The 22,581-nt window shown below is 39.3% G+C and overlaps 5 protein-coding genes and 1 long non-coding RNA gene across 6 annotated transcripts; 2 read left to right on the top strand and 4 right to left on the bottom strand.

The window, feature by feature from the left end:
- Positions 1 to 404: 404 nt before the first annotated feature.
- On the bottom strand, positions 405 to 1,831 carry LOC112165642 (aspartic proteinase CDR1). The gene has a single exon (XM_024302245.2). The coding sequence runs from the start codon at positions 1,829 to 1,831 to the stop codon at positions 500 to 502; it is 1,332 nt and encodes a 443-aa protein (XP_024158013.1). The 3' UTR covers positions 405 to 499.
- A 3,324-nt stretch (positions 1,832 to 5,155) lies between these two features.
- Positions 5,156 to 6,509, bottom strand: LOC112165649 (B3 domain-containing protein At5g18000). Its single transcript, XM_024302257.2, has 3 exons — positions 6,303 to 6,509; positions 5,647 to 6,216; positions 5,156 to 5,540 (listed from the first exon to the last, which is right to left on the bottom strand). Exons 1-3 carry the CDS (start codon positions 6,498 to 6,500, stop codon positions 5,283 to 5,285), a joined length of 1,026 nt encoding a protein of 341 aa, XP_024158025.2. The 5' UTR covers positions 6,501 to 6,509; the 3' UTR covers positions 5,156 to 5,282.
- A 5,815-nt stretch (positions 6,510 to 12,324) lies between these two features.
- Positions 12,325 to 13,446, top strand: LOC121048820. The gene has a single exon (XM_024302265.2). It carries the CDS (start codon positions 12,325 to 12,327, stop codon positions 13,444 to 13,446), a length of 1,122 nt encoding a protein of 373 aa, XP_024158033.2.
- Positions 13,447 to 13,875: 429 nt separating this feature from the next.
- On the top strand, positions 13,876 to 14,837 carry LOC112165660. The gene is made up of 2 exons (XM_040515544.1): positions 13,876 to 14,391; positions 14,431 to 14,837. The coding sequence occupies exons 1-2, from the start codon at positions 13,942 to 13,944 to the stop codon at positions 14,785 to 14,787; spliced, it is 807 nt and encodes a 268-aa protein (XP_040371478.1). The 5' UTR covers positions 13,876 to 13,941; the 3' UTR covers positions 14,788 to 14,837.
- A 450-nt stretch (positions 14,838 to 15,287) lies between these two features.
- LOC121051105 lies at positions 15,288 to 15,834 on the bottom strand. The gene is made up of 2 exons (XR_005805142.1): positions 15,744 to 15,834; positions 15,288 to 15,580 (listed from the first exon to the last, which is right to left on the bottom strand). It is a non-coding gene; the product is annotated as an uncharacterized LOC121051105 (long non-coding RNA).
- Positions 15,835 to 21,229: 5,395 nt separating this feature from the next.
- On the bottom strand, positions 21,230 to 22,382 carry LOC121049348. Its single transcript, XM_040506165.1, has 3 exons — positions 21,883 to 22,382; positions 21,612 to 21,680; positions 21,230 to 21,269 (listed from the first exon to the last, which is right to left on the bottom strand). Exons 1-3 carry the CDS (start codon positions 22,380 to 22,382, stop codon positions 21,230 to 21,232), a joined length of 609 nt encoding a protein of 202 aa, XP_040362099.1.
- Positions 22,383 to 22,581: the final 199 nt, after the last annotated feature.

Raw genomic sequence — 22,581 nt, forward strand, 5'->3', positions numbered from 1 at the left:
TATCTTCAATAAGAAATTATTATTCTTTTAAAAAAAAATTTACGATGCTACGTCATTTAATGAAAAATGTTGATTTAAGTGGTTATGCCGCTGCACTGACATATAAGAAGAGTTCTAAGTAATACTTCAAAATTTTAATTCACATAATATTATTGTTCTTGAAATTAGGGTTTTAAGCATGAAGAAAACAGTTCAAGTATCCAAAGCATTTGTGGTTTGCAAATTAATTTCTATTGGATGTATGTGAATTACATGGTGCCACCAGACTCTTCTATTTCCCAGCAATGTAGCAAACAAAAACATAGAGAAGTATTGTTTAGGAACAAAGAGAAGAAAAAAGAAGAAGAAGATGTTGAAGTGAATTTCATTAAATTGAACGAGTACGTACAATGGAACTTCTGATGCTAAAACGGATGAAGAGCAATAATCTTATTATTCTAGACACTGAACACCACTAATTATTAACTAAGCGAAAGGAAATGCAACATTTAAATACAAATTAGAACTTGGTGCAGTCACTTGGCTTGAAGGACACAGCCTTGCCCTTAAGGTCATATCCAACCAAGAAACCCGCTTGGGCCAGGTTCCCATAGATCGAAAGACTCTGCGCCGGAGCAAAGGCAAAGCACACAGTGTCATCGCTCACCCTAACAAAGGTGTTCTGCTGCTCCAACTTCACATCAGCGCCGGTGAAATGTACGGTAATATTTGGGACCTTCAAATCCTGGGATAGACTCACCTTATAGCAAAGAGGTATTCCAATCTGAGGGTCGCTCACGCGCTCCCCGCCGACAACCTTGTCAACTGCTTCTTCTAGCTCCGAGTAGAAGGACTGCTCTAGTATGGTTAGTGTGGTGCCGGAGTCGATTATAATGTTGCCCTCACCAGAGCCTGAACTTGAGGATGAGAAGGGAATTTTTGTGTTGTCGACGCTTATAGCCTCCAATGTCAAGAAGAAGAAGGTTTTTCGGGTTTGATCTTTGACAATGGGAGTGGAAAGAACACCAGATCCGGAAACCACAGCTTTGTCACCAAAGTTCAACTTGCTTGTTTGGTCACCTTCCGAGGCAAAAGGGATCAAGCAATATGAAAACTTTCCATCTATAGAAGTACCCAATTGAGTAATGAGTGACTCGTCACCACCTCCAAGCCCAACTATGCCAGACCCTTTCTTGTCAAAGGTTCCATCATTGTTGTGACCACACCCGATTATTGTTTTCGGGAAAGAAACGTTTCTCCCGGTAGTGGAAGCTAGGGTTAGAGTGTCCACGGCAATGTCTCCGATTGTGTATGACTGATCACCATAGTTCACTTCGTATTGGCAAGCCGAACCCGAACCACTCCCCTCGGAGGAGCACCTGCCCTTTAACTCAGTACATTGGTTTGAAGAGCAAGGAACGGTTTTGTAAGTAGACGATTTGGAAGGGTCGAAAAGAGGATCGGTTTGCGTGTAGCAATCATCACAAGGCTTGCACTGCGTCCAGATGAGGTCACTGCCGGTGTCGGCAATGGCCTTGATCGGAACCGGTGGTGTTCCAATTGCCAACTCCATGAGGTACTCACCACGGTTGTTGATTATAGTGGACTCGGCCTGGTTAGGCTGAGCTACAGAAGAGGAAGTTGTTGGCTTAAAATGGCTGAGTCGGCCGAAGGAACGGCGAAAGGCATTCTCCAAGCGTTGGGATGGAGTTTCTGCAGGGTTGTAGAAGGGAGAGCGTGGCGAGTCGCGGTGAATTAGGTCAATGGTGAAGCCTCCTTTGGCAGAGACTGAAGAGAAAATAGAGACACAAAGAAGGAAGAGTGCAAATGCTGTTGTTGCTAAGGCTGCCATGGCTAATTAGAGAACTTCTTTTGTGACATTAATTTGTGGTACTATGGGTTTGTTTATATAGTCTGTGAAAGAGCAAAAGAAGTCAAATGGAATTTGCTGACATGATTTTGCAGAGCATGCATGAATATCAGTTATTATTGGAATTAAATTACTATATGATTTTGATATCCCAGATTCGGTTGCTTTATTTCTCTTTATGTTTGGATTGTATGAATATCATCAGTGAATTTTTGCAGTAAAGGCATAGGTTGGCATGTGAAGGAAGATTATAATTAGCTCAAGATCGAGGATTTTTGCATGAATTTGTCCTAAAAAATGGTTAGGTTAATGGTCTTACATGTCATCCCGAAAAGTGGATCTATATTATGGGATTTGATTTAATACAGATATGGAAATTACCTTGAACAAATTATTTTCTAATTAAGTGTTAATTGATTGTTCAATTTCAGGTATTGGAAAAGATACGGGAATTTGATGGACATATAGATGGAAAAATGGAAAAGGTAAATAAATTCATGGTATTCTTGAGGTTACGTGGTGACCACATGTAATGGTCATATTATAATAAAAACGGGAACTTTCATATATAATCACTAACCATTGAATCTAAATTAGCTCAAATACTGTCTACCGGAAATTAACCAAAAACGGCAAAAGTTCATCAATTCGAAAGTAGGTTAGAATACTCTAGCTAGAAATCCCCATGCCATGCACCCTGTCAGGAGTAGTTAAAATAGTTGGCAACTGTCTTTGCCTTGTGGAGGAACATATATAAGATTACAATTTTTTTTTTTTTTTGAATAAAGATTCCAAATAAGTTTAGTTAATTGATGATTATATATATTTTCACGAATCTTTCTCAAAGGTTGACATTCATGCAGGTTAATGGACCCAAAATTGAATAATATGGGATTTGATTTCAAGTATGGAAGTAAAAAATTACGTGGAACATTAATTATATTCTAATCAAAGGTAAAGGTTAGCTGATTGAGAAAAACTTGTTAAATTTAACAATATTTGAATAAATGCAGGATCAGCTAGCTGTCCAGGACCTAGGAAAATTGCAATGGTAAATTAAATGAATTCATAACAAAAAACAGTACAGAACATATATGATTAGTACTCTCTTAATTATCATTAAATATCCGTTATGACACGAGTGCATACGTGAATGTGTGCTGTATAACGTAGAGCCGTGATTCCGTGAATGTGTAAGACATTTTCAAATCTCTGCCATGCATGCATGAGTTAAGGATCTGTAAATTGACCGGATTTTGATTCGGACCCGCTTTAGATCCGTGGCTATTGGACGGGTTTGGATCAAAAATTTTGATCCGTTGATCCGTTAATGATCCGAATCCATTAACCCATTTATTTAACGGATCAAATACGGATTTAGGTCGATCCGATCCGTTAATGATCCGACCCCTTTTTGTAATAATAAAATATTATTTTTTATTAATATATTATTGAAAAAATATATTAAGAATTTCTAATACAATTTTTTTGCAGAAATCTAAGGGACATTCCATTACCCAAGATTCCAAGAAGCATTAAGAATTTTGATAATGTAACTCTACTTTTGGTGATATTCTTCATGTTGTTTTAATATTTTATTAATATCTTATGAGGTATTACAGGTCTAGTAATAGATGAATCCATCCGTCTAATCCGTGGTTGGGTTTGAATGGTTGAGGATGATAATTAAGGGGAGTGTACGTATTGTATATGGAAGTAGTGGAACTTTTAAAGAAATCTATGGAATTTAAAAGTCTGGGTGTATTCAATATAGACTTTTAGCAGTCCATGAAAGTCTTGAGGTATTCAATTAGGATTTTTAAAAACTTCATGAATTCCACCAAAATCGAGGGGTATTCAATTAGGACTTTTAAAAATGAATAAAAGTACAGAGGTATTCAAAATATCATTCATACTTATGGAATTAGAAAATCATGGATAATCATGGACTTTGTAGTGTTAACTATACATACCAAACTCCAATAATCTTCCAGCCTCCAGACCAAAGATTTGAAAAAGTCTATCAAAATTTCCTCTTAAAAAAAAAAAAAAGTCTATCAAAGTTCTTCTCTCTACACACGAAGAAGTTGGTCCTTCATCATCTCTCTTTCTTAATTTTTTTTGTCTTTTCTATAATCTTTTATGATATCAACGTTTTTTGATACCCAACATGTTCATTGTAGTTGTTGAATGTGATTTTTTTTTTTTTTTTTTTCAATTGTGATACTTCGAACCCTAATTGCAATAAAAATGATTTATGAACCCTACGTATAACAGGATTTTGTTTTAAATTATGAGCTGGTGTTTGTGATGTAGTTTCTTCAAACCGGCAAAATTTCAACCAATGTTTTTTTTTTTTTACAGTAAATCGATATTTCAATTAAAAAAATCCAAAATATATGAATGTTGAGTCAAATTGAAGGGAACCGATGGTGAAATAGTGAAAGAGATTGGTGATGAATTGGTGACGGTGATTAGGGATTGATGGTGTTGGGACTTGGGAGTTTTGGGTTTGTGTCAAACTCATACAGAGAGAGAGAAGAGACTGATTTTTTTTTTTTTTTTGGAGAATAAGAGAGAGACTGATTTGATGGTGAAACATTTTCTCTAATTTTGTATTTTTGGGTCAAGGAACTCATTTTTTTATTATCAAATATAGAGAATTCCTTCATAGTGATATAGTTCATAGACGGTACATTAATGTACCTATACATTAAGTAGACTGTTCAATATTACAGAGGTAGATAGGTAGACCAATTCAAGCTAGTCTACTTATTCATAGAGTCAGTCTACCGTTATATCAAATCTAATATGCCTGATATATTAGTACATTAATGTACCGTAGAATTTTTCTAGAATTCATAACCGACTGAATCAATGATTTCTTTTGCTTTCTTTGTTTCCATATTTCTTGTAATTCCTATATCAAGATAAAACTGAGTTACTTTTTCTATAAATTCTACTCCGCTTTACACATACGTTTTTAGTTAAGTTCATACTTAATTCATACCCGGTTTAAATCTGGGTTTGTAATCTGTATTTTGTGACCATATTACATTCAAGGAACCGAGAAAAACATGTGCAGCTAGCGTCTGCATGTGACATTCTGAATTTCCTTTCATAACGTCTAGCACAAATATTCTATAATCACACAAACTCAGTTGAAACCAAAATCAGCTATATTTAACAAGAGATTCTCACTAGTCATTACGAATAAAAACATTACCCAATTCCCTTTGTAGCTCTCCTGCAAAAGATTTACATATTGGCAATACCATACAACCAAAATATAGCATGTGTAAAGTCAAGAAGCCGACTCTCTATACAAAATACCAAAGAAAGGGCAGTTTTCTTGACACTTCTTGTGCACATCCAAAACTCATGAGCTACAAGATTAGACAGCAGTACTACAATTGGAACATTTGTTAATTTACTAGTCTGCAAATTCTGCTGCACGAAATATTGAAGCCTTCAGCACAACATCTTTACTTGCAGTCAGCTCAAATACACAAACATCCCCTTCTTCCAAATTATTTTCTGAGGAGAATGCACTCCATCCACCAGATATTTTTTTCCTATCAGTAGCATAAATGCAGCGAACATGACACCGCTTTCCATTAGGCGCCTCAAGTGTAATGAATATTGGGCATTCATACCCCAGATGCTTAGTATCAAATTCAGCAGGCACTACCTGCACAGGCAAAAAAAATTGAAACTAAGCATATTTTAAGTTAGAACTGAAAGACTTCCAAGCACTCTGTGTGTGTGTGTGTGTGTGTGTGTCTGTGTGTCATTACCAAAAAAGACTTGTGATAATGTCGCAAGAATACAAGGAAGGCAGGATTTTCTGTCTTGAACTTTTTGGCAGCATTGAACGCCCTCCTGCTTTCTTTGGACATCACTGTCTTTTCTATCTTAGAAGAATAATACAAAGTTCCACTATTGCAAAATTCTGTGTTTCCTTCATCTTCCGCAGACAACTTGTGTGAGGGAGACTTTCCCTTTTCATTAAGTCTCCCAACTAGCTCTGGTATCTCTTCCTCATGTCCATTTCTATAACTTCTGCTCTTAATCTCATCAAGTTTCTTCTCTTTATCATGGACCATGTCTTCATATTCAGAAGCACGGAGTACTGAAACTTTTAGCAAAACATCATTCCTTTTTATCAGCTCAAAGAGACATACATCTCCTTGTTCCAAATTCTTGTCTGTCAAAAATACATTGTATCCCCTGCCGAACCTAAGGACTGAACTTGAAGCATTTGTAGAACTGCATTGGACATCCCATTGGCCACCATTGGAATCCTGTAATTTGATAAATTCTGCGCAGCTACTCAAATATCTCCTAGCAAAGGGAACAGGAATTAACTGCAAAAGTGAAGCAAGAAGTATCCAAGTAAGCATTTCTCTGTGATAGCGAAAGATTTCAAATTCATATGATATGTAAGCCTCACCAGATGGAAGTTATTGAACTGCAAGATGACAGCGAAAAAAGGATTTTTCAGATTGAACATTCTGGTAGCATAGGTCACCTTCTCAGTCTCTTTGGGAAACTTAAGTTTCCATTTAGGATAAGTGTGAGAAAAAATGTCAAAAGCAAACATTCCATCATCTTTGTTCTGTCCTGTGGAGAAATCCTGTGAGCCACACATTCTATTCTGATTCAGCTTGGCCCGCTTTGATTTCTTCACATTACTTGAGTCTATTGTGTCTTCATATTCAGCTGCACGAAGTATTGAAACTTTTAGAACGACGTCAGCCTTGCTCTTCATCAGCTCAAAAAGACAGACATCTCCCTCTTCCAAATTGTTGTCTGTCAAAAACTGAAAGCAACCCCTGCATATTATCGGAAGTGAAGGATTTGTAGACTCAAATCGAACATCCCACTGCTTTCCATGAGAACCCTGAAGTTTGATGGATTCTGAACACCCACTCAAATATTTCTCAGCAAAGTCAGTAGGCACATGCTGCACAAGTGAAGGAAAAATTCCACAATTAAGAATATTTATTTTATACTAAATATTTTGAAGGAAAATTACATGTAAATCTCACCAAATAGCAATAAGTGAAGTTAAATGGCTGCAAGATAATTGAGAAAAAAGGATTTTTCGGCTTGAACATTCTAGTAGCCTGGATCACTTTCTTATCATCATTCTGTTTTGTTAATAATTCCAGAGAGCTTGGCATTCTATTTTCCTTCAAACTAGCTGGCGCTGATTTCATCACACTACTTGAGTTGATTGTGTCTCCTTCATCCACATATCTAGTCTTCTTTCTTCTCGTCTCATTGTCAGACTGATATAGCATATTCTCCTTGCTGGTAACACCTCTTTTGATACATTTGTTAAGATTCGAGCCAGGGTGCAAAACATGTCTTCTTTCAAGAACATGTTTGTCCAGACATTTGCATTTTCTTTTCATTGAAGCATGAAAAAGAGGAGTCGCGGTACCTAAAGTGTCACAAACACCATCATTTTCCATATCCTCTTCATGAATCCCCATAGAATGCAAATCAGAACTTTGCTCTTGACAAGGGTAGGCAATCTCAGAACAAGTCATATCAAATATTAAAACACGGAAATTTGAATTCCCTTCATATCTAAATTCTAGGAAGTCCCCATAACGGAGAGAATAGTATTCTGCAAAAGCCTGCCAATCTTTAACAAACCAAATTCTTTTGTCAACTCTTTCCAAACCCACTTGCCAAACACGGCCAGTGGGAACAGTCAGTATAGCAACATCGGACAATTCTTTCCCAAATTTCGTCACAAACTTTGGTGGAAGCCTCTGCAGCACCACAATAAGTTAACAGGGATTTAATTCCACAGCAAAATGACGATGTATATCCCCTAAAAACAAAAACACAAAATAATCCAAAACAAGTAGCTCATTTATATCAAGAGGAAGATGACAATGAATTTCTCTGAATGTAAAATGAAAACGGAAAGAATGCAGACAAGAATACTCTTCATAGTGTGCCACTTTATGAGAACACTTTTTTGAACTCAAAGTTCTGATTTTTTTATCTTTAAATTTCTAATTTGGCCGGGACTCAAAACTTTTAACTAAATTAATGGTGCTTTTACTTGCTTGCCTATAGGCCTTGCAAATCTTGGAGTATATTATTTCCAATTTCACACCTGAAGCACTTGCAGCACTAGCAATTAAGATGAAGGGTTACCAATTAAAACAACAAAACAAGAAAATGACATCTACCCACATCATTGATCTTTGTTTGGCATGAACTCAAAGCTGTGTGTCAATAAGCTCAGCAAATCTTAAAATATCAGTGAGTTAAATAAACCAATCACATACAAAGCTTTACAATCCTGATGGTGATCAGAGTTTAACAAGAAAACTAAAAAGTGATCATGACATCACGGCACAACAAACACACCCGAAATTCCCAGTAACCATATAGAGAACATGATTGCATGAACTATACCAGTTTCTGTCTCTGCATGTCTGGCTGAAGTATAATTCTGAAGAAATGAAACGGTACACTAGCGGGAAAATCTGACCTCCGGTGAGTCTTTGACTCCATAGCTGTTGTAGGAATGCTCTCAAGACTCTCAATGAAATCAAGTAACCAAAAGTTCTTAGCTTTGGGAGTCTCTGCCAACTATTTGCTCTTACAGTGCACCTATTACTGTAGAGATGTCATTCAAAAGAACTGATAGTACTGATGTGATAGTGAGTAGTGACTACTCAGTGCTGATATATATTAACTACTAGTTGGTATTTACAAGGCAAGCCTTGGCGGTCGAATACTCGAATGCAATTTAGGATCATGATTGCATATTCCTTTCTTTATTCGGTGATTTTTTTTTCTCTCTTAATTTTAGCAATGAATTCCACTTTTTTTTTTTTTTAGCAAATTACCACAAGATACATAATCTAGAACATAAAGGCCATGCGCAGGCCTTATTTTTCGGAGACCCATGCGGACGTCAAACTGACCCATGCGGAAAGCCTAAGCCTACATGGGCTAAATTCTGTTTATTTTCCTAAACTTTCCGTTAATTATGAAATGACAACAATACCCAATCGTCTTAGCTTTTTGTTTCTTCCAGTTATATTCATCTCTTTGCTGAGTTAGAGAGAGAAAATGATTGATAAAGACGGGGAGAGAGAGAGAGATCAAATAGATTGAGATTGTGTTCTTGATTCAAGGCGGAGGGATTAGAGATCCTCAGTACTCCAATCTGTACTTAGATCTGTAGTTGCGATCATTTGAGATATGTATTTCTCTACTTTGCATTTCTTTGTATGATTTGAAATTTTCTATTTATTTGTGTTTTCGTCTATTCAAATTTTTGTGTTGAGACCCAAATCAACAAAGGATTATAAACTATATGTATCTTTATTATCAAAAGATACCTATGTTGATTGTTTGGATCTGAACGACAATATGTTTATCTTCTGGGTTGAGTTTTTTAGTTAGTTACTCAGGTGCAGCAGACTTTAATAATATCTTCGCATGTTGCTTTGCTATTTTGCTCAAAATTTTAAGGTGGTTATTACTTTGAGGTTTGAGAAGAGATTTAATGTTATTTACCATATAACAGTTCAATAACATATCATATTTGCTATCCCTAATAGTTGTCTATGATTCTCAACTGATACTGACAGTCAGTACAATTGTTAATGCTACTAACAGTCAGTACAATTGTGAATGCTACTAAGGCCTTCTCCAACCCCTCTTCCTAAAGTGCTAAAGGGCCAAAATAAAGCCCTTTTGGACTCCAACCCCTCTTCCTAAAGGCCAAAAGGTTAAATTGGAGGGCCAAAGGTGGGATTAAAAGGCCAAATATAGCACTTTGCCCCTTTAAAAAAAAAGATCAGATTGGTGGTGGCCCACGGGCTGCAGTGGATGCTGACGGGAGCATAACGTCAGCAACGGCTAGTTGCTGACGTCAGCTAGCCGTTAGGTTTTTTTTTTTTTTTTTTTTTTTTTAAGCAGTTTGTTTGAATTTTTTTTTGTTAGCCTTTGGTTAGAGCCGTTGGAATTTTATTTATTTATTTAAAAAAAAAAAAAACTTTTACACTATAAATACATATGACTTCAACATTTTTTTTCACATCTTCCTTCTACTTCCTCATATATATCTCTCTATTCTAAATCTTTTATTTTCTCCCTATTCTTAATCTCTCATTTATTTTACTTTTATCGAAAATGGCTAGTTCGTCGAAAAAAAAGTGTGAATTGGTCACCGTTGGAAGATGAAGCACTCACCGTTGCTTTCGTGAAAGTATCCCAAAATTCCGTCAATGGTACAAGTCAAACGGAAGATGGTATTTGGGTCCAAGTCCAACAAAAATTCATGGAGATCCAAAATACTATTTTCATACAAAGGATGTGGGAGAGTTGCAAATCTCGGTGGCAAAAACACATTTTTCCTCAAATGAACAAATGGCACTCTTGCATCAAACGTGCCGAGAGGAGGAACCAAAGTGGAGGCAATCTTCAAGATCAAGTGAGTATTTTTTCAAAGAAAAATTTATTTTAAAATACAATGTGATTTTTAAAATTTTGTACCATATTGTTATGTAGATTATATTTAATTGTGCTCATAATTTACAACATACATTTTATAGCAACGCCAAGCCGAAGAGTATTTTCAGGACGACAATAGAGGAAAAAATTTTAATTTTCTCAATTGTTACAAATTGGCCAAAGAATGTAATTGGGCGACTTTTGAAGATACACCACAAGTTATTTACAACACAACAACATCACAACAAAATTCTCCATTCTCATTAGATGATGATGTTGAACCTATCATCACAAGTTCCACCCATTCTCCACCAACAACTTCTCCAACCGAAAATCCTAGGCCAATTGGGCGAAATGTTGCAAGAAGAAGACTTGCCAAGAGAAAAGAAGCCGAAAGCAATGTTGGAGAAGAAATGATGGCACACCTAAATCAACTAAGAGAAGATCTCAAGAAATCAAAGGAGGAAAAGGCAAGAAGAGATCAACTCAAGGAAGAAAGAAGAGAACGTGATAGAGAAGAAGCTATTTTAGCAATGCAAACCATCAATTTTACTCCTTTGAGTAAAGAGTATTATGACGGAAAGAAAAGGGAGATAATGGAGAAAATTCGGCGCCGTGAGCTGTTTCCGTCATCCGGTTCGACGTCGAATGAGTACCACCCAAAAATGTCATTTAATGACTCGGATGAGTAATTAATGTTGCCCAAATAAATTGTTATAATCTATTAAATTTTCCTTGTAACTTTTATTTTTTATGAATAAATTTTCCTTGTAACTTTAATTTTCCTTTTATCTTGTCCAACACCTTTGGAGTCTGCGAGGTCAAGCACCATGAATTTGATCTTTGCTATGTGATTGAGTTTTCAAATCTTTCAATTTGTGATTTTAATAATTGTCAGGGTTGTCACTGACAAGTGTTTGCATTTTCTTACTTTATTGTGTTCCTTTTTAAATGCTTTTGTCATGAATAAAATATAGGGTTTTTGTCCATTTACCCTAATTTTATAGTCAATGTTCCCACTTACCCCAGCAACTTTTTTTAATTCCCTTCTACCCTAAACACTCTAAGGATCTATTTCTTTTTACACAACATTTCTATTTTAATATATTTTTGTTCACCTTTTTACCCTTCTGTTAACGACCTAGTCTTTCAGCCCCAGTTTGAAATCCCGAGGTAACGAATAGAGAGAACTTTTGCTTAGAGAGAGAAGCTCTGGTTCTGGTGCGATAGAGAGAGAAGCTCGCAATGGAGAGAGAAAGAAGCAATGTCGCTTTGGATTTCAACAATGTCGCTGCAGCTCGGTTTGAAACGATTTCAATTCCGTTTCTTCGATTTTTTTTTTTTGTATCCTTGTTTGCTATTCATCTCGATTGAGTCTGAGGCTGATTTTTTGAATATGAGTTTTGTTTTCCTGTACTTTTTTTATTTCCGACTTATTGCGTTAATTTTGGTCTGTGTTTCGTGAATTTCATCTTTGTTTTGGTTCGATTTGCTATTTTTCATGCTTATAAGTTTGTTGTGCTAAGTTTTAATCTGTTTCGGTGTGGTAAGTTTGTTGTGATTCTGTTTTGAAACGGTTCAATGTATTCTGGTATTTGTTAATCGTCTATTGCCAGTCAATATTGGTTTACATAGCTGCTTTTCTTCTTTTTTTGGATGAATTGTTGTTCACGGTGTTGATAATGATGTGATTTGGTAGCTTCTGACATGATTTTGGTCTTTGTGAACCGTATATTGCCCCCCAGTAGACCCATATTGGGGGTCAATAGAGGATTGAAAAAGCTGCTTTTCTTCTTTTTTGATACTCTTAGTTGTTACTGAAGTTCAGTAGTACGTGTTTATTAACTTGTTTCGGTTTTGAAAAGACATTTTATCTGAGTCCCATCTATTGGGGGTCAGTATGTGTCTATTGGGGGGCAATAGTGATTTGATTTTTTATTTTTTTTATTTATTATTTTTGTTTTTTTATAGACAGGACTATGGATGCTTCCTTAGCTGTTAAGTGCACTCATTCTGGACAAAGTTTCATGTTTTGTATTAATCAATATATGAGCTATGCTCATTTGTTTGAATACATTTGTGAACGGTTCAAGTTTTCTGCAATTGATGATATTGAGCTTCATTATTCGCTTCCTGGATGCGCTATTTTTTTTCTTCGCAATGATGATGATTTCAAGATGCTGTTTAGCGGTGCCAAGATTTACAAGTTGGATTGTGTTGATATTATGGTGTTGAAGAATAGTGTAATTTGCAGCAAAAAAGCTTCTGTTTCATTTGAAGATAGCTGCTCTGGTATTGTGGATGAAGATGATTACCTCACTGAGGCATTTAGGACTGAAGTTCAAAAGTCTTACTTGTCAAATGAGTGGGCTAGTTACATTCAATGTGTAGGGCAGAAATTTCGTGTCGGTTCCCCCGAGTTTCGAGACAAGCTCAGAAAGTATGCTATTGAAGTTGGGTTCAGCTTTGTATTTATTAGAAATGACTGGGACAGAATTCATGCAGTTTGTTCGAATTGGGGAACCGAAGGATGTGAGTGGAATGTCCATGGTTATGTTTTGCCTGCAAATGGTTGCTTTATTATTGGTGAGTTGGACAATGTCCACTCTTGCAAAGGTGTTCTTCGAAAACAAAAACATGAGCTTTTGGGATCGAAAATTGTCAAGTCATGTATTGAAGAGGACATTAGCTATAACTTGTCATTGAAGCCAAGGGAAATTATCAGCAAGTTCAAGTCAGCTTATGGGTTTGATATATCATACAAGGTTGCTTGGAAAGCAAAGCAGAAGGCTAGGGAAATGATTTATGGTTCTGAGGCTGATTCGTTTAACATGTTAACATGGTATAGGGAAGCTGTATTTGAGACGAACCCGGGATCTTCTTTTGTTTTGGAAGTTGATTCATCGAGTAATCGGTTCCAAAGGCTTTTCCTAGCTTATACGGGCTGTGTTCGTGGCTTTGAATTCTGTCTTCCCATCTTGTATGTCGATGGGACTTTTGGGAAGAGTGTCTACAAGGGGCAGATACTTTGTGCAACCGGAAAGAATGGAAATTATGGTATTTTTCTCATGTCTATGATTTTTTATTGGTATTTTTGTTGAAAATGTTTTGCGGCACGCTCCCTCTGGCGTTGCAGCGGCACGCTGCAATCATGTTTGGACCCCCAATAGACATATATTGCCCCCCAATACACGTTCATTTTCTTCTGATTTCTCTCCCCTTTTTGTTTCTATTATGTTTATTGTTGTTTTTTTAATTCTTTTTTGTTGAAAATGTGTTGCGGCACGCTCCCTCTGGCGGTGCAGCAGCACGCTGCAATCGTGTATTGTCCCCCAATAGACGTCTATTGACCCCCAATATACTCACTTTTTTTCCTGTTTTCTGTAGGTTTCTTTCCTCTTGCAATGTGTGTCTGTGATTCTGAGACTGATGCTAATTGGTCCTTTTTCTTCCAACACTTGAAGAACTTGCTGGAACCTCAAGGTAGAAAGATCACTTTTATTAGTGATCGTGGTATTGGACTGTTGAGTGCTTTCGACAAGATATTTCCTGGTAATCCTCATCTTTTCTGTTACAAGCACTTGGTGCATAACCTTATGACTAAATACAACGGTAAAGGCTCTTCTGTTTTGAAAGATGATGTTAAAAAGAAGTTTTTTGAGTTGGCATATTCATGCACTGAAAAGGAATATCGTTTTCATTTGAGAGAGTTGAGAGAAGCTGGTGGTGCTGATATTATAGATCCGTTTCTTGCTGATCTGCCTGTTCAAAATTGGTGCCGTGCATTTTTCCCTGGATGCCGTTATGGAATTATGGCTAATAGTATAGCTGAATCTTTTAATGCTTGGTTTGCTGTTGAACGGGAGATGCCAGTGTACACTATGCTTGATCAGACTCGGATTAGGGTGATGCAGATGATGGGTGAGAGGAGAGACGAGGCACAGCTTTGGACCTCGCAACTTACTCCTGTTATGGAGGGTCGTTTGAAAGAAGGTATGGAGAAAGCTTGCCGTTTCAATGTGCATTACTCCCATACAAATGTTTATGAGGTTAGATCAAAGTATTCTTATGTTGTGGACCTTGGAACTCCTTCGTGCTCATGTAAAAAATGGGAGATTAACTGCTTCCCTTGCTGCCACGGTCTTGCTGCAATTCAAGCTGCCTCATTGGATGTTTATGCTTTTATGGATAAGTATTTTTATGTTGATTATTACAAGAAGTGTTATGATTTTCCAATTTATCCAATATCTAATGTTGATATGGCTTCTTCGGAATCTGCAAGTAATGACTACATACTTCCTCCAAATGCAAAAAGGCCTCCCGGGAGGCCTAGGCTCAAGAGGTTCAAGTCTAGAGGAGAGTGTGAAAAGAAGCTCATTCGTTGCGGCCGATGTGGCAAAATGGGACAGCATAACAAGAAGACCTGCACTGAACCTATTTGAATTTGAATGTAAAGCTGTCAATTGTTTTAGCATTCTGACTGGCTGTATTGGGGGGCAGTAATAGGCTATTGGGGGCAATAGATGATTTTATCCAGGGTCAGTTTAACATTTTTTGGTGTCAAAGATTATTGACATTGATTGGTACTTCAGTTTTGTTGCTGACTGATAAATTGATTCATTTTTTCCACTGTGATGTGACCCTACATTAAATGTCTATTTGGGTGCAATATAGCTTTTCGGCACACAATAGAACCTGAATGTTTGAGGGTTGTTGTTTCACAGTTGTGAAATTTTTAACACTTGCACATTCAAATGTAGTTTGATATTCTATTTGTGTTACTTCTGACCCTCTAACCAAGCTCTATTGGGGGCCAATAGACCTCTATTGACCCCCAATACAACTTGGTTTCTAAGGAATCAAGGCATCAGGTTTGTAATAGGGGCCTGTAATTTGAATATCAACCTGTGTCCTATGCGCAACCATAGTAAATGAAGATAAATTCTTTCAAGTTGACAGAAATTAAATTGAAAAGATGTCAAATCATCCGAAATTATTCCAAATCAAAGTAAGTTCAACAGAAAGTAACTACTTAAAATATTCATTTTCTATTTTTTTGGCTCTCCTACAGCATCTGCAGTTTCAGCAAGGTATTTTTCGACGCTCCAAGCACTTTCCTCCTTTGCAAACCTCTCAAGAATTGTTTTCCTCATGTCATTGCCTTTCTTCTTGCTGGGTTGCACTCCGTGAACTATGCTTTCCATGAAATGGATCATAAACGGCCCACAGTCATCCCTGTAAAGCAAGAATTTCAGGGACAGATCCATAAAGAGAGTTCCTATTGCCCCCCAATAGACACCTATTTGGGGGCAATAGACAAACAATTTGCACAAATTTATCAATTAAACTGTCTTCTTTTATATCAAAAATAAAGAGTAAAGGATTTTGAGGCACTTACGAACAGGATTTCTGCTGAGGGCAGTTCAAGTCTTCTACAAGCTCATAGTCATTTTCCCCGATTTGATTATCCAAGATCCACCTTCTGACCCCTTTCTCTCTTGGTGTCATTTCTTCAACCTCAGTGACAAGTTCTCCTTTACTGTCCTCACCTTTGCACTTCTCTCTTGTGTTCTCTTGATCCTGGCTGTTCATACCTACACTAGCAAGCTAGTTCTCTCCATCACCAAGCATAATTAACACCCTCTTTGGGACATCCACAAGCCATGGTGAGGCCCAGCCGAGACATGCATCGTGTAGCCCTATGTTCAAGCTACGCCACGGTATCCGGAAGTCGCAAATCCGACGTCGGGAAGCCACCTTTCCGCCCTTGCCAAGATGCCACCACAACATAGCTTTCTACATGCTTCTAGGCTTAATAGACTAGAATAGTAACCTTGCTTGTCCCACATCGAAGGACAAGTAAATGAGAAGCATTCCTTCATCTATAAAAGGAATGCCTCCTCCCACAACTCAATACATTCATTACATCTCTTGTAATCTTGTTAGGCCGCAAGGCTCGACACACTAGTATAGCTTTCAAGTGGACGTAGTCTCCCGCTCATGCGGAGGCGAACCACTATACATCTTGTGTCAATCTCTCTCTCTCTCTCTCTCTCTCTTACTTATCGTTAATTAGATCCCACGGATCCAAGCATTAACATTGGCGCCGTCTGTGGGAAGCCAACACAAAGGCTTCGTCACCTACCACGAACTTTGACCCGAAAATGTCGAGTCGACGCTCATTCAACATCAAATTGGAGTCGGTCAACGCCCGGCGGGGTCGGTCAACGCCCAGAGGGGCTGGTCAACGCTCGGCGGGGGTCGGTCAACGCCCAACTCACAAAAGTCAACGCCTACTACAAAAAAAAAAAAAAAAAAAAAAAAAAATCTTGGGCGGCTATTTACTCTGGACACCCAGAGATCTGTTCTTCACACCCACGACCACGATCTACAACGCTTCTTCTCCGCCCAACTCCTCCGCTCACTGCAGCTCCGGAGCTCCCCCGCCAATCTCCATTTTTCCGCCCATATCCATCAGCGGTGCATCCCTCCGCCCAGTGCTGCACCGCCCGGTCCCCAACTGCTCCGCCCAGCGCGCCGGACTCAACGCCTCCGCTGCAATTTGCTGCACCGCTACAGCTTTCAACCAGCTCGCTCCGGACTCAACGACTCCCAGCACCGCTCCGCTAGCTAGCTCCACCCCGCTGAGCTTGAAGCTCCGCTCCGCCGAGATCGCCAGAACGCTCCGCTGCGCTCGAGGTACCGCTTCGCTGCACGCTCCGCCGGACCACAGCAAGCGACTCTCCCCCGCCGGCCACATCCCCTGCTGGCACCATCTCTGACCCAGCGACCCAAGCTGCAGCTCTCCTGCATTCAGCAGCCCCGATCCGGCGGAGGATCGATCCGCCACACCTGCAGCCTCCGCTGGCTTCCTCCGCTCACTGTAGCGGCCCTACCTCTGCTGAGCTCGGTGATCTCCGCCAAGCTCCAGGTGAACGCCGAGGCCACCGCCTGCACAACCAAGCGGCAATCCACCGCCCATCAGCGCCGAGCTCCGCCCCGCTGAACAAAAGGTTCCGCTGACCAGCACGCTTCCGCTGAGCTCGGAGCTCCGCTAAACTCCTATTCCGTCGACAGCAGCGTTCATCACTGAGCTTTCAGGCCACCGCCATACCCTTACTGCTCATCCCTGTGTTCTTCTCTTGTTCTCCTCTTCGATTCGAACATTTGGTCCCTGCACTGCATATTCACTTGCACTTTTGCAGCAAAGCCAAGATAAGCTCTCTGTCTCTCTTTATTTGGGTACACACGTGCCTCATACTTGCACATATGGGTGTCATGTATATCCTTGTCTGCCATGCACACATACAACACAAGTATGGTTATTCACTACACTACAACAGGCTCTTTCTATATATATTCATATGATGGGCCAGTGAGTCTACGGTGATGCATGGTATATTGATATTCATGGTAATAGTATATGCTGCTTTATTGAACCATGAAGTTATATTATATTCTTGGTCCATCTAATTGAATGTCGGCAACTACTTGGTCCATGATGTAATTGACTCATTCACACGCAAGTTATATAGCTGTCCATGATACATATATGAGCTCCCACTGCCCAGGTGTACATGCATGTCCTCAACTACTATATCACTTACATAATTTGCTTCCAAAATCTCATCAAGGTACATATAAAGGCTATTAGTGTTGATTTTACATACCCGTGTACTAATCACCTATTTCTTATTTTTCGAGGAGACAAAATCATCATTTTTCGAGCGTCATGCTTGGACAACTCCAACTTCAACTCGCTCCAAATCGGCACAAGATAAGTCACACCATCTTATCTTTACGCTCTTGCAAATTTGAGCTACCGCCAATACCATGACTATACATGTCTCTATAACCCTTAAGCATGCCTACAACATGTTATTAGCAACTTTCCTACAAGTACATGCTACACACATACATGCTTAAATTCACTTTCATGTGACATTCATCTAGAACCTTGTGACACTTATAGCTCAATTAAACATGCTTGGATAAACGCTTGCGAAACGGTTGCGACTCGTTTAGGTATCAAAGCATGGCCGCGACTCGCTTGGGCTACGCCCCGCACGCTCATATAACGCCTACACCTAACTTGCTCGAACACCTAACTCACTACACTTATCCAACATGCTTTAATTACGCTCTTGGTTCACAATGCTTCTTACATGTGGTCTAGCCTCCGGGCACTACATTTTTTCACGTTTCCTTACATATGGTCTAGCCTCCGGGCTCCACGAGTCTATGGTCTACGACCTACCGCCATGCGGCAGGGCGACGCCCCATTCTCTCATGCACTTACGAATTTTTGTCTTTTGTGATACAGGATAGCGAGTCCCTTCTTGCTTGCGGAGCTCGGGGACTTGTAGAGGCCGTGCGCCTCTCGGATGTTACTTATGCTTGATGACTTCATGATTTGAACTCCCCAACCAAGAAGCTACTCTTACTCGGGGACTTCGGGGACTTGTTCATACCTACACTAGCAAGCTAGTTCTCTCCATCACCAAGCATAATTAACACCCTCTTTGGGACATCCACAAGCCATGGTGAGGCCCAGCCGAGACATGCATCGTGTAGCCCTATGTTCAAGCTACGCCACGGTATCCGGAAGTCGCAAATCCGACGTCGGGAAGCCACCTTTCCGCCCTTGCCAAGATGCCACCACAACATAGCTTTCTACATGCTTCTAGGCTTAATAGACTAGAATAGTAACCTTGCTTGTCCCACATCGAAGGACAAGTAAATGAGAAGCATTCCTTCATCTATAAAAGGAATGCCTCCTCCCACAACTCAATACATTCATTACATCTCTTGTAATCTTGTTAGGCCGCAAGGCTCGACACACTAGTATAGCTTTCAAGTGGACGTAGTCTCCCGCTCATGCGGAGGCGAACCACTATACATCTTGTGTCAATCTCTCTCTCTCTCTCTCTCTCTCTCTTACTTATCGTTAATTAGATCCCCACGGATCCAAGCATTAACACTGGCTGTCATCTGGAAATATTGTCCCTGTCACCTTCACGTCGTGTATGAACCTCCTTATGTGCTTAACCTGTTTAAATGCAGATATATAAAGCATCAACAAACTTTCCAAATTCCACCATTTGAAAAATAAACATTTTTTTTTTGATATGGTTACTTACCACCCAGTTTGTGTTGTTGTAATATTGGTTATCTTTTGTCCATTCCTTCTTTGGTGGCAGCATAGAGTTCATGTGAACAAACTGCTTTTTCTCATTGTCGATGACAAGCAGTGTGTAGTGCTGGCTGTAGTAATGGTGTATTGGGATAATCACCTTGGGGTAGCTGAACTTACTCCACAGTTCTTCGATCAGGAATAACTCTATTTCAATATCATGGCCTTTGAAGTCGTCTTTGAGAATGTTCTTGCCTTCTTTTTTGAAATCCGCTAGTTTCTTTTCGTGTTGAACTGCGTAAACTGCACAAAGAGGAAACACATATGAAAGCATTGAATTGTTTACTTAAATATGTTTTTCGGATGTGGTGCAGCGCGAGCTACTAGTTTTGTTTCGTTGCTTACCGCTGCTTCGATGTTTAGTAATCCAATCTGAGTGTTCGTTTCTTTCATTTCCTTCTGCAACATTTCAGTGTAAGCCTTGACCACCTGCAATTGTTCAATTTGATTTTCAGTTAGTATTATATATGTGAAGAACATTACCTATTGCCCCCCAAAATATCCATATTGGGGCCAATAGACGTCTATTGGGGGGCAATATACGTCTATTTGGGTCACCACAGGTTAAGCTTCTTACATTAACATCCAGATCTTTCTCTTCTACGATAATCTTCATGTCTCCCCTGGTTACCCCTAGTATTCCATTTTCACTGCTCCAGTAGACATATCTGCGTAAACAGAAAAATATGTAGTTAATATGGGTTTGTGAAGTATTCATGGTTTGAAAGTTATGCTATGCACTCACGTATTGTCATCCACCATCTCAAAGAATTGCTGGTAGTGTCTTGCTAGTTCAGGCTTTAATGTTTTCCATGTGTACTTCTCACAATTCACCTCTTTTATTTGTATTTGGTGCTGCACTTCTTTTCCTTTCTGAATTTTTGTTGGCGGCTTCGGTTGTGCTTTCTTTTTCTGCTTTGGCTGTTCCTGTGCAGCAGTCTTTCTTTTCTTTTCATAAGTCTTCAGGATCTCCGGTGTGTCATACTCAAAGTCATCGTCCTTGTCCTTCACAGCTGCCTTTCTCTTTTTTACTTTCACATTCCTCTTGATTGAATGCATGTCAACCGTTTTCTTCTCCCTAGGGACCGATGGTACTGCCATTTCTGTTCCTGCCTCAGGCATTTCAACCGTCTCAGCTGCTTCCAGTATTTTCGACACAAGTTGATCTATTTTTTCTGATTCCATCTCATTTAGTGTGACCAAATGTGTATCCTCAAACACTTCCCGTTCTGGACTCTTGTAAGATATTGGAGATGCATTAATTGGATCTGCTGCCCTTGGTTCTTCGTTGACTGGTGTTTGAGTGTCATATTCTGTAAAGTTCCCCGTAGATTCCCTCCTGTGATCTTTCTCTGTCGACACCTGCACCATCTGTTGTTGATTATTTTGTTGCTCACTGCTTTTCAGGTCAGGGTTCCTGCTGGTTCCTTTCGCCAAACATTTCTTCAGAGCTTTTATGTGGTTCTGGTGCGATCTGTTTTCCTGCATCACCTCAGTCATTTTTTTCTCCATACTCTCAATTTTCTCATCAGCAACAGTAACCTTTTTCCAAAGCTCCCTAATATGGTTTGCAAGCCCCTCATTTGCTTCCAATAGTTTCTTCATTTGCTTCTCCATTTCCTGTTTTTCACCATTGTCTTCAATCACTCTATCCATTTCTTTTAGCAGAACTTTCATGTTACCAGTAAGCCTTATGGTCTCCTCTTCCTCGTCTTGGCTCGCTTGGGGAACCTGTAACCAATAAAACAACACTTGAATCAAAAAAATAAGAAAAAACCACTAATGTCTATTGGGGGGCAATAGATGTATATTGGCCCCCAATAGCGACCTTATGAACCCAGTATTGGGGGCCAATAGATGTCTATTGCCCCCCAATAGACCATTTGTTCAATTCCACTATAATTGCTAACTTACCCAGTTATTGAAACTTGGTGTTTCTTGCTCCTCCTCCGTATCCGACAAGTTGATGTAGCAATGTTCTAACCAAGGCCCATCTTTTATCAACTCCTCTGGCCAGTCTGGATTCTGATGGAGCTTCTGCAGGTTGAACAGCTCCTTTATCGACCACCTCACAAATCTCGGTTTCTCATCCTCCATTCTTGGAATCCAGTTTCTGATCTTGGTCTTCTCCAAGAACCAGTACTGTTACCAAAATTATATTTGTCAGTAAATGAATAACAGACAACCAATACGTGTCTATTGGCCCCCAATAGACACATATTAACCCCTGTATTGGGGGGCAGTAGACATGTATTGGGGGGCAATAGACCAGAAAATTAGTATTGTACTTACATATATGAGAATGATGCAGCCAGAAAGAGTCATTGGATGATCTTTTCGGTACCTCTGAAGGCCATCCAGCAGAAAATCTAGTACCATCTTGGCCCAATTGAAACTGTTTATGTTATCTATGTCTTCACAAGCGTTGATGAGGTCCCATGTCAAGGTTGTTGATGTCCTGCTGAAGAAGAATGCATTGAAGAGGTACATGATAAGCAGTGCAGCAATTATCTTAGGATCAGCGTTCTTCTTCTTGCCGAGCTCCTTGCTGAGTTTGTTTTCCAGATCAGGTTTTATTACTGTTTCTTTCCTCATGTTGACGTCAAATATCGAAGATGCCTTCCGTTCCTCCTTGAGCACCTTCTTGCTCAGGTCCCATTCAATACCAGTTGTTGGCAGGTCAAACAATTCATTTATGTCCTGCAATGTTATTTCCATTTCTGTCTCCCCAAACACAAACTTGGCTTTTTTAACATCAAAGTACTTCAGTATAATCTCCAAGTCGGCCTCATGTTTGTGGAGCTGAGTTTCTGTAAGCTTCTTCTCATAGAATGGTCTGATCATCCCCCAAAATACAGTAGTACTCAAAATATCCCAAGCCCTTTAGGTATTTTCTCTCTATATGTGTCAATCAATCTCCAGAAAGCACTTAGAGTGCATTTCTGTTGCTTCCACTGGATCTTTGCCTTTTCTGTTGTCTTTGTGTTCCTCCTTTCCCCTTTCTTTGTCTTTTCCTCTTTCGTGTTTGACTTTTCCCGTTTGA

Source organism: Rosa chinensis, chromosome 1 (assembly GCF_002994745.2).
Source record: "Rosa chinensis cultivar Old Blush chromosome 1, RchiOBHm-V2, whole genome shotgun sequence".
Lineage (NCBI taxonomy): Eukaryota > Viridiplantae > Streptophyta > Magnoliopsida > Rosales > Rosaceae > Rosa > Rosa chinensis.